Genomic DNA, 13,577 nt, shown 5'->3' on the forward strand with positions numbered 1-13,577 from the left:
GCACATTTACATAATAGGAAAAAAAATCCAAACCAATAAAAATTGATTAATTTGAATTTCATGTTCTCTCAAATCCGATTCAAAACTTTTGAAAAGCCCTAAAATTATTGTCATAGGTTTAATATAAAAAAAAAAATACTAACATTCTTTCTAACACTTTCTCTATCATTGACTAAAATTTATTTAAAAAAATCATTAATTTTAATGAATTTTATTTTTCATTTAATGATTGTCACTCTCAATTTAGAAGTAAAAACCTACCAAAATTATTTTTTTTAATAAATTCCAGTCAACCATAAAGAGTCTTGCAAACATCTCATAAAATATACACACTATCTAAATGAACACTTCATTTTATATGTCTGAATATCAATAATACAGATTGTCTCTGATATCCCCTCAGACATGATCATTGACCAATTACAAATTAGCCTGGGTAACATAACGAGAGAAAATGTTGCAAATGATGAAACGAAAGTAGCAAATCGAGAACAAATTACATATAATAATTACATGGAAGATTTGTTCATTCGTCTCAATTTACACAATATCTTTAAGCAGGGCACTTGCTGACAACTAGACACTACCTCTTAGTAATGAGGATATCTGTAGATTAAAAAAAAAAAAACAAAAATGATATCCAACGGTCGAACCTTGCTCTGACCGTATAGAATTAGCCTAAGTTCATCAAGATACAGGAGAAAAAGGAGCAAAAATTTGTGGCAATGTAGTTGTTGTGTGGAGGCCAAAAGCATGAACAGCATTATATTTCAATTCAAGATTCAATAGCTGCATAATTTGTTCTTAAGCTATTTGTCATGCTGTTGCAGATCAATTTCCCAGGCTGATGCCAATTGCAATAAAAGCTGATCTGGCTGTACCCCTTCCCAGGTCTCAGCTGGATCTGTAGAAGCTTCGTGTAAATTCAGCAAGAGTTCTTTCTTTACTTCCATGGGAATGTCAAAGGTATCAGGGCCATTTTCCAATACTATCTCCAGCAACTGAACATTATAATAACCATGAATTCAATATTTTAGGCCTCAGATGAAAGACAGAGAAGGCAAAAAAAAGGGAAGCAAAGGTTAAACTGTACAACACAAGAGTATGCATCAATTGCTAAATAATTATCCGTTGTTATTGGTGTAGAATTATAAAGCCAAGGAATGAATGTGTATATAAACCAATAATTTTCTGAACCACAATGGCCAAATACATCTTGAAGATAAAAGGTAAGATTCTTTTAATCACAGGAGATGGGATTCCATGTAACAGATTTAGACTAACCATGTTATCAAAAAGAAGGAAAAAGCTTCTCTAAAGTGAGCAATTAAGGTGTAAACACCCTTGAGCTTTAACGGGTTAAGATTGAGCAGCAATTTAAATTAAACGAATGCTGAAGACACCCATTATTGCTCTCTCTTTAGAAGAGCATTACCCAAAATGAAATGATTTAAATCTGGACCATTTGCCAATAAAAAGAAGTGCACCTAACAGACACGGACAGATTGACCACAACTACCGAGTCATCATGTTAATGCAGACAAGAACACAATACTCCCCCCAAAATATTTAATAATATAATAAGTATATCACAATGACTGCTATTATGGCCTTGAGTAAACACAGCAGTCTTCAATGAAGTAGGGGATTCTATGTCACTGGATTAAGTAAATTGTCTAGCTGATAAATTATAAAGAAGAAACATAATGTATGCAAGCCCTCCGAAACATCAATGGAGGCCACCCCATGAGGTGACATCTTTCACTTAAAATCCACAAGATATATGATCTTGTAGCAATTTGATTTTGAACACCAAATCTTGAGACAGGATTATATAGAAAAGTCCCTGAAACCCTTCAATAATGTGAAATCATTTTTCTAGATGAAGATATACTCCAGTGGTTATTCCATAATCCATACTTACTAGTTTTGACTCCTAATAAAATATCAAGAAATAGCAAAATCATCTGTCCCTATTATATTTGAGAAGTAGGTGTTATTTTGGTGAGAGAATTCATGTGACTACAAAATTTACATATTCTGATTTGAAGGGAATTCAAAAAAAAAAAAAACCATACCTGTTGAATCCAAGACAAACAAATGTCATACATGTTCTGGTCCAGTAAGAATTGTCCAATGGCATTTACAGTTTCACATGCAACTTCACTTGAAAGTTGGTCAATTACAGGGCCCGTTTTATCCATTAGCTTTACAAGCAAAATATCATCGCCAGCGGACAATACTTCTGCAAAGGCTGAATCTAGGTCACCTACTTGAAGGGCATCCATTGCATTGCTCCAAGAAGTCCAGATGGCATCCCTCTCTTGCCCAACATTGTCATCAGCCATAGCTTCAGCAGTCATTTCAGGGATTGCTACCCTTGTTGCTCGAGACGTTCCATTGTCCTCACCAGCAACCCGAATTGCTTCCAAGGTAGCTTCATCCTTAGAAGCTTGCCAGACACTTCTTGCAGAGGGCCCCTCACCAAGCCGGATGGGCATTGCTGCTTTATCCCAAGCTCTCCTGTTGCCTGCTTGATCATTCTCATGCACAGATTTTGGTGATCTTCCATCAGCAGAACTACCCCCAAAAGCCCTCCTTGAGGACATCTGGCCATTTCTAGAAGCACCATATCCAGAATGATCCCACCCCTCAGACATGTCAGATCTCCAAGATGGCCCTCTTCCCCTCATTCCCAAAGAATTTCCATCAGATTGGGCAAATCTTTCGCCAAATGGGATGCGTCCATCACCGCCTCTACCATACTTGGAACTGGAGTAGTCGTTAAAACCATTATACTTGCTAGAAGGCCTATTAGATGACCCTTCAAACCCTGCAAAGTTTCTACGACCTGATGATATGGATAAATCTCGTGACATGTCTTCAACAATTCTCTCAAGACCTCGCACTCTGTTCTCTAGAGTCACCATGCTATCATGAGATCCACCCATGAAATCCTGCAAAATTGTTTAAACATCTATCACTTATGAAGAATATATAACAGAACTAATTTTTTGTGCCATACTGACCATACCTGCAGCATATTCATCAGATGAACTTGTTGCCTTTCCAGTTGCAACAACTGCCTCTGGATGGCCAACCAGTTTGCTCTGTTATTGGAGAAGGGTACTTCTGATTGACCATCAGTTTTAGAAAAACCTGCAGCATTGGCAGAACCGTCCCTCTGATCATTTTCAGTCCTGCCATCAGTATCATAAGCTTTTGTCCTCAGTTCTTTTGTGTTCACTCTCCTTTCAGAGAATCTGTCATGGCCAAAATCATCATAATTCCTTTGTTTGGAATTTCCATCATTGCCTCTCTCAAAGATACGATATTTATTACTGGAGGATCCATGATCATCATTAGGGATGTTTCCAACAGAATTTATTCTTTCTTTTGAATCTTTAGCATTTGCCTCTGATTCTTCCTCATTGTTGGAGTTAGAAGAATTGAGGCCTCTACGAGGAACAACTACTTCCACTGGTAAATCATCTGAACCCCTTCTTTCAAGTTTTTGGAAAAATTCTGGATTTAGTTCTTTATCAGATAACACAGGTGGTTTCTTTTTCAGTATCACAACTGCCTTCTCTGAGATGCTAGCTGCTTTGGCCTTAGTTGAATCCATATTTGAAGAACTAGTTGATGAACCCTTTACTGGTGAATCAGTCTTCCTCTCATCAAGATTTACTTTTTTCGGGTCACTTGCTTCTGACGAAATAGCTGATTCATTCCCACCATCTAAAGCATAAAAACAACAATCATCATCAAGATAAACTAGGACAAAGTGGTTTATGAACAGATTACAACAGACAAATCAAATACCAGATGAGGGCTTTGAATCATCAGGAGACCCATCTCCTTTCCCTGCAATCTTTTTCCACAGTTGCAATGCTTCATTGATGCTATCTCTTACAGGTTTTATCTGAAAACAATAATTCATTAATTTTGAAAAAAGTAGATAACTAAAGCAAAGAATCAGTTCTCTAGTAATGAAGTTTCAACAAATTACAAATCTTCCATACTAGGACAAATCATCCATGGCCCAGACTACAGAAGAGAACAGTAGACAGGATAACTATTGTCACAGAAACCTGCTAGACCAGTCACAATTAAATGCACTGTCAACTCTCTGCAGGCACATAATTCTTTTGATGCTCTTTAAATGAGATAAACTTGAATGCAAGCAACAAAGTCAAATGGAAAAAAACTTATTTTATGTGGCTACCTTCTTTGAAGTTTTTAGGATTTAACATCCTTACTATTGAACTAATTCCATTTTAGAAACAGAACATTTTAATAAAATAAGAATTACAAGAAATGTAAGACCTTGTAGCCTCGGAAAAGAGAGGAATCAGAAACAAAAATAGCATGGCATGTTAACAAGTTATGATTAGGAAATCTCACTGCAAATGCTACCTTGTCAAATCGGCAAGCCTCAAGTACTGCCAGTGTGGGTGCCGCTCTATCAGTAACCAAACTGCTTGAATGCAATGCCAAAGAACTTAATGCCTCAGCTGCCGCTTTACGTGTTGCCCAATCAGTACTAGAAAGGCATTCGTGAATGCTAGGCAGCAAATGTTCCAAGCTTTGTGGTGCAATCGCTCCAACCTGCAATCAGTATCCAATTGCCTCTCAGAAATTTTCACTTTCATCATAAAATGGCAAGTTGGTGACTAATGGCCCCCCAAGTTGGACAATCACAAGAACAGATTGACAGAATGTTAGGAAGGAGCAGAGTAGAGAAGATAGATTGAGAGAGAGAGAGAATAGAGAAGATGATACACAAAGAGAAGCTAGATATTTTCCTTCTTATTCTTCCTACAGTGCACAGCTCTATATATAGGCACATGTAGGGCACAAACCGACAAGCACAGACAGTGACCCGACAAGCACAGAAAGCAAGATAACAAACCAATAACAGGATGCTACTGACAGCACTAAAAGACAAGCACTAATAACGGAATTCTAACAACATCTAGCGATATTCCTAAGAACAGCTAGACATAGACGTGGAAACATTGAGGTGGAGTAATCTTCCTCTTGGACCTCTCGTTCTGGGCTTCTTGCATCCTGCTTGGTCTATCACTAACGAACCCATCGAAAATCACCTTGTCCTCAAGTTGATAATCTTCCTTCAAAGAGGCCCAATCCTCCCATAATGTGTCACCAACATGGAGACCTGCCCATTGAACAACCACTTGTAAGCAAAGTGCCTCCTTGGGGCCCTCCCAACGAGTGCTGAGAATAGCCAAAGGGGTGATTACAGGATGATTCTCCATGTCCTTTCCTAGTAACAGAAGTGGGCGAGGTTCATTTGCAGCATCATGCAGAAATGGCTTAAGAAGTGAACAATGGAAGATAGGATGAATATGAGATCCTTCAGGCAAAAGGAGCTTGTAAGCCACTGTTCTAATACGGTCCAAAACCTTGAAAAGACCATAGTAGCGTTTTGAGAGCTTGGTGGGGTTGGGTCCAATGACTGAAGATTGACGGTAAGGGCGGAGTTTGACCATCACCCAGTCGCATTCTTGAAAGCTTACTTCTCTGCGATTGTTATCCGCAAAGTGCTTCATTCTAGCTTGAGCTTTTAACAATTTCCTGCACAAGCTATCAAAGATTGCCTCCCGTGACGATAGTAAAGTATCGATTTCTTCCACTGTAGAAGAGCCCGAGATATACTGAATGATCGTGGGAGGTTTCTTGCCAAAAGTAACTTCAAATGGTGTAGTGTCAGTGCTTGTATTCCTGGAGGTGCTATAAGACCATTATATCCAAGTTAAGAACTTGCCCCACAACATCGGTTTGTGATCAACGAAAGCACGCAAGTACTACTCAATTATACAATTCATAACTTCAGTTTGGCCATCGGATTGAAGATGGTAAGCCGAACTCAGACGTAATTTGGTGCCGGAGAGTTTGAATAATTCCTGCCAGAATTTGCTAATAAACAAAGGGTCCCTATCAGAGACTAAACTCTTAGGCATGTCGTGATGTTTGGCAACAATATCCAAGAAGAGATTGGCAACTTGGTATGCAAAGTATTGAGTTGGAAGAAGACCCAAATGAATCCCTTTCAAGAATCTGTCAATGACCACCAAGATGGTTGTGTTTCCTCGATACGACGACAATCCAACAATGAAGTCGAGAGATAAATCCTCCCATAGTCTGGCAGGAAGGGGCAGTAGTTCGAGTAAGCCAGCTGGTTTCCTGGTGACATACTTGGTGTGTTGACAGTCGAGGCACTGCTCAACAAACCGACAAACGTCGTTTCGAATAGAACTCCACGTAAAATTCTCCTGCAATCTGGCTAATGTCTTAGTTATTCCCATATAAACACCTGTGGGCGTGGAATGAAATTCATACAATAGTTGGATGAAATTCAAATTACTAGGTAACCAAATGTGACCATTCTACAAGATTAAACCGTCGTTGTAAGTAAAATCAGAGTGGTTGGCTGGATGTTCCTGCAGGTCTCGCCAAAGAGTTATGAACTCCTGGTTATCAGCTAGTTCACCTTTGAGTTTTGCTAGAAATGTGAAATGAGGCATTGACAAAGTGAATACCATGCCCTTGTGAGGCTCAAAAGTGCGAGATAGGACGTCTGCCACCACATTTGAACGGCCAGACCTGTATTGGATGGTAAAGTCATAGCCCATTAATCGAGTGAGATACTTTTGCTGCTCTGGGGTCTGAATGATTTGAGCCATTAACTCCTTTAGACTCCTATGATCAGTGAGTATAACGAAGGAATGTCCCAGCAAGAATTGTCTCCATTTTTTGACTGCAGCCGTAATCATGCATAACTCACGAACATATGTGGAAGCTTGAAGGAGCTTAGGGCAAAATTGTTTGCTAAAAAATGCTTTCGGATGATTTTTGTTGAGATAGCACTGCACCCATTCCAAAACCTGAGGCATTAGTCTCCAAGGTAAATGGCAGAGAGAAATCTGGTAAACGCAACATTAGTGCAGTGCTCACTACATCCTTTAAAGCTTGAAAAGCGAACTGAACCGCCGACGACTAGTCCAGGTGTTCCTTAGTTAGAAGATGAATTAGAGGAGATACAATTGTGGCATATCCTTTGATAAAGCGCCGATAAGACCTTGCAAGACCCAAAAAACCTCGAAGGGCCCTAAGAGAAGTGGGTCGTGGCCATAGTTGGATTGCGAGGGCCTTCTCGTGAACTAGTTGAACACTTGTTGCCGATACCACATGTCCCAAATATTCGATTTGTTGTTGAGCTAGACAACATTTGGATAAGTTAAGGAAGAATTGACCCTCCTTGAGTAGTTAAAATGTGCAGTCCAGATGTATTAGATGGTCCTCGAATGGTTTGCTGAAAATTAGAATACCATCAAAGAAGACGATAATGAATTTATGCAGATATGGTTTGAACGTGGTGTTCATCAGTGCCTGGAACGAAGAAAGAGCATTGCAAAGGCCAAAGGGCATTACACGAAATTCATAATGCCCTTGGTGAGTGCGGAATGCTGTCATATGCACATCCTCTTCGCGCATAAGGATCTGATGATACCCCTGCAGTAAGTCAAGTTTAGTAAACCAACAAGCACCACCTAGCTCATCTAACAACTCATTGACAGTGGGTATAGGAAATCGATCTTTAATTGTACTGGCGTTCAATGCCATGTAATCTACGCAAAAACACCATGATCCATCGCACTTCTTGACCAAAAGAGCAGGTAATGAAAAGGGACTCTGACTGGGTCTGATGATGCCACTGCTCAACATGGCCTCGACCTGAACCTCGATCTCTTGCTTTTGAAAATGTGGATATCGATATGGTCTGACATTAACCGAAATAGAATTTGGAAGAAGATTAATAGTATGGGTAATAATATCACGAGGTGGTGGTAAGGTGGGCGGGGTCTGAAATAACCTATTATAGCACTGAAGTAAGGATGTGAGGTTTGGGGAGTAGGTCAAGGTTTGGTGATGTTGGTTAGAAGGGAGCTCAATGGGGATGAGTCGAATGTGAAAGAAAGCATTGACGCCATCAGTTTGAACCATACGCCGGAGTTGATGGTGATTGATCCCACGAATGTTATCATCACGTTCGCCCCTAAGTTCGATGACTCACCCTTGGTGCATGAACTTCATAGTCAAGTCTGTATAATCCGTCAAAATCGGACCTAGTAACTTGAGCCATTGAACACCAAGAACTAGGTCTGCTCCGCACAAGGGTAAAACATGAAAATCCACTGTTAGTTTATGTTCCTGGACCTGTATCAGAACATCCCGACAAACTTGCAAGCTGTCAATCTCATTACCATTACCAACCATGATGCATAAGGGCTGAATAGGTTGTGCGTGTAGACCCAGAGTGGTTACAAAGCGTTCCTAGATGAAGTTATGGGTACTACCCCTATCAACCAGGATAAGTACCTTCTTATCAGAGACAAACCCTACCAGTCATAGTGTCTCCAAATCCACGTGTCCCGATATGGCATGAAAGCTAATTTGAGCAGGAGACTGGTCATCGTGCTCCTTCGCTACCAGAAATGCGTCATCAAGTGAAATCTCCTCTTGTGATACCTCATCATCATCAGCTATTAATAGGAATAGCTTGGAAGAACAGTGGTGGTCACGAATAAACTTCTCGTCGCAGTTGAAGCAAAGCTCCTTCTCCCTACGCATGGTTGTTTCCCCCGATGACAAACATTTAAAGGGTATCGGAGGCTTTGGTGGAGTGGGCAGTAAGGGTGGGGGTGGAAGTGAGGGTGGGGTTGGTGATGGGTTTGTCTAATTGGAGCGAGGAACAAAAGAACTCTGAGTGTACGCACAAGGTCGAAAAGGTTTGCGTAAGTCTCAAAACTTCTCTTCCTAGAGGTGAGCTAGGGCTGCAGCTTGAATCATCGAAAGAGGTTGGAGCGCTTGAACCTCACGTCTGATCTCCGAGGACAGACCAAAAATGAAACAACTCAGCAAAAAAAGAAGGAAGGCCTATGATTCGGTTAGCCAAGGCCTCAAACTCGGAGAGATAGTCATTAACAGACCATTTCTGGGTGAGCTTGAATAAGGACCCCATAGGATCTTCATAGTGCAAGGATGCAAAGCAAGCCCCCAAGGCCTGCAATAGGCCAGGCCAAGAAGTAATTTGTCCATTGCGTGTCACTCATTGTTACCAAGCAAGCGCCGGCCCATCCATGTAAAATGAAGCAATCGTCAATCGTTCGTTTTTCGGCATGGCATGATAATCGAAAAACTGGTTTATTTTGAAGAGCCATCCAACAGGATCAGACCCATCGAATCGTGGAACTTCGAGTTTCATCCAATATGGGGGAACAGGAGGAGAAGGAGACGGGGGATGCGCCAAAGAAGAAACCAAGGAGTGTTGGGTGGACTCCATAACCGCCAACTTCTGGCATAGGTCGTCTAATTTGGTGGACATCAACAACTGAGTGGTGGTGAGTTTGGTGATGGCATCTTCCAGTCAATCGAGGTTGGACTTCGAGCGCATCGATTCTGCTTCCATGGAAGCTCAACGAGAGCACCAATTGTTAGGAAGGAGCAGAGTAGAGAAGATGATACACATAGAGAAGCTAGATATTTTCCTTCTTATTCTTCCTATAGTGCACAGCTCTATATATAGGCACATGTAGGGCACAAACTGACAAGCACAGATAGCGACCCGACAAGCACAGAAAGCAAGATAACAAACCAATAACAGAATGCTACCGACAGCACTAAAAGGCAAGCACTAATAACAGAATTCTAACAACATCTAGCAATATTCCTAAGCACCAACAGCTGGACGTAGTCGTGGAAACATTGAGGAGGAGTAATCTTCCTCTTGGGCCTCTCATTCTGGGCTTCTTGCATCCTGCTTGGTCTATCACAGAATCAAAATTAAAGAATATGGATCTTTCTACTTCTAGCCTCTACCATCCAAATCTGACTAAAATTATCCCAAATCTTCCACTACAACTGCAACCTTCATTAGAATTAGCCTCTGCAGATGCCAAAGCTACTCTCCAACATCATTCTCACCACATGTGGCCATTCTAAATTGAATTCTACAAAAGCAATTTTTCCAATATCAACAGGTCTACCTAAATTTCAGTTTTTATAACCTTAATGAATCTACTACGATAAACAAACACCACATTTTTATAAACCAAAAATAATTAAGCCTTTTGCTGCATTTCCACTTTCCAGCTCCAATACCAGGCTAAGATATCATTTGTTTAACAAACATCCTAAGAGTTAAAATATAACATGATTGAACCAAACCAGACTTAGAGAAAAAAAGTAATAAATTTCAGATCCAGCAAAAGAACTAAACCAACACCAGTGCTCCTCTTGGCAGGGCACTCCCTAGATATAACTAAAGCCCTCCTCCATACCCAGTGTAAAGAAAAGGATTAAACTTAGATGTAGTCCCTTAGGCACTTCTAGTGCTGTTCTTGAATTACAATTCGAATTTTACCTTTAATGCAAACCTTCATCACACATAATTGAGGTGAAACTCCAATTCTGATTTGAGATTAGAACCAAAAAGTACCTAAAGATCTGCTTCTGAGTTTTTGTCTTAAAGAAAACTCTACATCAAAAAATAACCAAAGCATGTCAAATGCTTTGCACTAGAACTCCATTCATACCCAAATAAAGCAAGGACAAAACCAATGTGCCACCTAATGACCAAAACAATCATTCAAGTTCCAACTGAAATCAACACTAATGCTACTCTTGGCAGGGTACTCCCTAGATATAACTCAAGGACTCTTCCATACTGAATAATCTATGCGAACCTTTATTAAGCGAATTATGGAGGTGCAACTCTATGGATCTGCATCTAAGTCTTTTCCTAAAGAAAAGTACAATTGACAAAATAACCAAAGCATCTCAAATGCTTTACACTAAAGTTCTATTCTATTCATACCAAAAATAAAGCAAGACAAAACAATTTAGCCACCTAATGACAAAAATAACCCTTTAAACCCCACATACCATTTCATAATTCACATCAATTCACCAACCCTTGATCCCACAACAAAAATGCACCTCACCTGGGACAAGCTGGCAACCACCGGCAAAATCGCCGCCTTGGCCATGAAATTGGGACTGTTGAGCAGCTTGTAGATCCTCGGACATAGCTTCTGGAACGCCGCAACCGGCACCGCCTCCCCTCCGCTGCCACCGGCACACTCTACCATCTTGGCCATGCACACCGCCGCCCCCGCCTGCACCCCCTTGTTCTGCTCCCCCATCGCCTCGAAAAGCGGCTTCACGAACAGCCCCACCACCGTCCCGACTCCACCGCCACCACCGCCGCCGTCTCCCTTCAAATACTGCGCGGCGAGGGCGCCCACGGTGTCACGGCAGGCGTCGCGGACGGCGGAGTCGGCGTCCTTGAGGCGGCGGACGACGTGGGCGATGATCTTGGTAAGGTGGGCGGCCGCGGCGTCGGAGTGCGCGCCGCAGACGGCGGCGAGGAGGCGCAGGGCGTCCCGCTTGACGGCGGGCTTGGGGTCGGTGGCGGCGTCGTAGAGACAATTGAGAATCATCGGAATGGCGTCCGGCGAGAGCCCCGAGATGGTCTTCTCCAAGTCCTCCACCGCGATCTGGTGCGTGTCGCGGTCGGAGAGCTTCGACAGAGAAGTTAGGATCTTCTGCTTCAGCTCCACCATAGCAAGGTGGGATGAGAGAGAAGAAGATCTTGAAGAGGGTGATGGGGTTGGGGTTGATTGGGTTTGGAGTTTTGGGTGCTTCATTGTGTGAAGTGAGTGAGTGTGAGAGAGAGAAAGTGGTTTTGTTGAATGCAATGGAGGAGTATGGAATTAGAGTGAGGTGAAGGGGAAGTAATGTGTGAAAGGAAAATGGGAACTGATTTGAAAGGGAGTGAGGTGGAAAGGAATGGTGGATCTGTGAACAGTGAGGGGAAAAAGGGTGAAAAACAATGTTTGAAATGATGGGGTTCTTTCTTCTGGTTTGTTTTTATGAATCGTAAGTCAAGGGATAGGAGGAATCGGTTATGGTGGCATATTTAAAAATAAAAAATTACTTGAGTGGGTTAAGTTTGAATTTGATTGTTAACGGGAGAACCTCGTTGGATTGATGAATTATAAGTATTTCTTTAAATACTCAGTATGACGTATGTAAATCAGTTAAACTTTTTTTTTTTAGCAACAGAACTATTTCATATATTCTTACATTGTGTGTTAAAAATTAATCTACTAGAAAATTTGATTAGTTATTTTTAACGAAATTTCATAACTTAAATATTTTTTCATTTAAACTTCAACTTAAAATCTTACCTAAAGAGCGCGAATTTATTCGGTTTCACTTGAACTAATTATTAAATGTTACAACAGGCTTGGTTCTTGCTCAGGGAGATAGTGTACCAATATTTGTCGAGAAACATTCTTCCACAGCAAGGTAAGGGACCCTATGGGAGTAGAATGGTGTAGGAGGGGTGGTTACTGGGTTAGGTTTAGATCCCAAAGTTGTTGAGGATAAAAAGGAATTTAAGTGACTTTTTTTTCAATACAAGTGACTTCCTTAGACAGCATTGACGAAAGAATCGAGTTATCCAAAAAAAAGAAAACAGTTGGGATTTCAGGTAAATTATTTAAAAAAAATCATAACTAGGTTAATTCTAGTGGATTAAGAAAATTGTGTGGTTTGTAAACTTAAAAAGAGTTTGCATCTGTTAATATTCAAATAAGGTGGTTAGGTTATTTTAGAAAATTTTGTAAATGCGTCTTTTTTTATATTTGATCTTTTATGATATGTATAAAAATTATTAAAAAATAAAGTATACTTCCTTTCTTTGTCTAAAAAATTAATATCTAATTATTGACTAAAAATATCTTAGAGAACGTTCAAAAAATATATACTTTTGAGAGAACATATTATATTTTTATTATGTATTGAGGAAGAATTTAGGAAATAATAAGTAAAATTAAGTCAAATGACATTTCAAATATCTTAAGTCAAATTAAGTCAATAAGCACTGCATTAAAAATAGTAAGCCTCAACTTGAACTAAGACTTTCGTGTATGAGATTTATCTTTAGTTTTTTTCTAAAACAATAAAACAAATGAATTTAATCCACTCGTGAATCGCTTTTAATTGGCTTATGCTGCAAAATAACACCGTGAAATACAAGAAATAAATTTAAAACTAATGATGCATATAAGAATTATACATACCATTTTTTTATGCATGCAATCTTTTTTAACTTGTGCTTTTTCTTATACTTTAAATTCCCTAATATCAAATTTACGGTGTTATAATAAAATTATAAGAATGAAAATCAAAAGAATAAGTAACTAGCAAATTATATAAAGATTAATTTAAACATGTTCATATAAATTAAATTAAAAATACTATTCATATTTCGAATAAAGACAAAAACATATTTTACGTCAATAGAATAAGTAACTAGAAATAGGATTAGGATATTGCACAAATATCATGTTAATGTTTGTCCCCATTTTTTTAGGACAAAATAAAAATGTTCAATTTTTTTCTTTACTTTCCAACTATTTCTTTCTTACTATACAAATAATCTGTTCCAACTTCCAAGTACTAATAAATCTCTAGATATATTTTCC

General features: G+C 39.7%; 1 protein-coding gene across 2 annotated transcripts; it reads right to left on the minus strand.

Annotated features, from left to right (window-relative positions):
- Positions 1-478: 478 nt before the first annotated feature.
- Positions 479-11,979, minus strand: LOC100775602 (microtubule-associated protein TORTIFOLIA1). Of its 2 annotated transcripts, XM_003553058.5 has the most exons (6): positions 11,028-11,978; positions 4,417-4,608; positions 3,823-3,922; positions 3,035-3,738; positions 2,079-2,957; positions 479-1,001 (listed from the first exon to the last, which is right to left on the minus strand). In XM_003553058.5, the coding sequence occupies exons 1-6, from the start codon at positions 11,730-11,732 to the stop codon at positions 810-812; spliced, it is 2,772 nt and encodes a 923-aa protein (XP_003553106.1). In that variant the 5' UTR covers positions 11,733-11,978; the 3' UTR covers positions 479-809. The 2 variants fall into 2 exon arrangements, with proteins under 2 accessions (XP_003553106.1, XP_006602222.1); XM_006602159.4 differs by lacking the exon at positions 4,417-4,608 and having other exon boundaries at positions 11,028-11,979.
- Positions 11,980-13,577: the final 1,598 nt, after the last annotated feature.

Source organism: Glycine max, chromosome 18 (assembly GCF_000004515.6).
Source record: "Glycine max cultivar Williams 82 chromosome 18, Glycine_max_v4.0, whole genome shotgun sequence".
Lineage (NCBI taxonomy): Eukaryota > Viridiplantae > Streptophyta > Magnoliopsida > Fabales > Fabaceae > Glycine > Glycine max.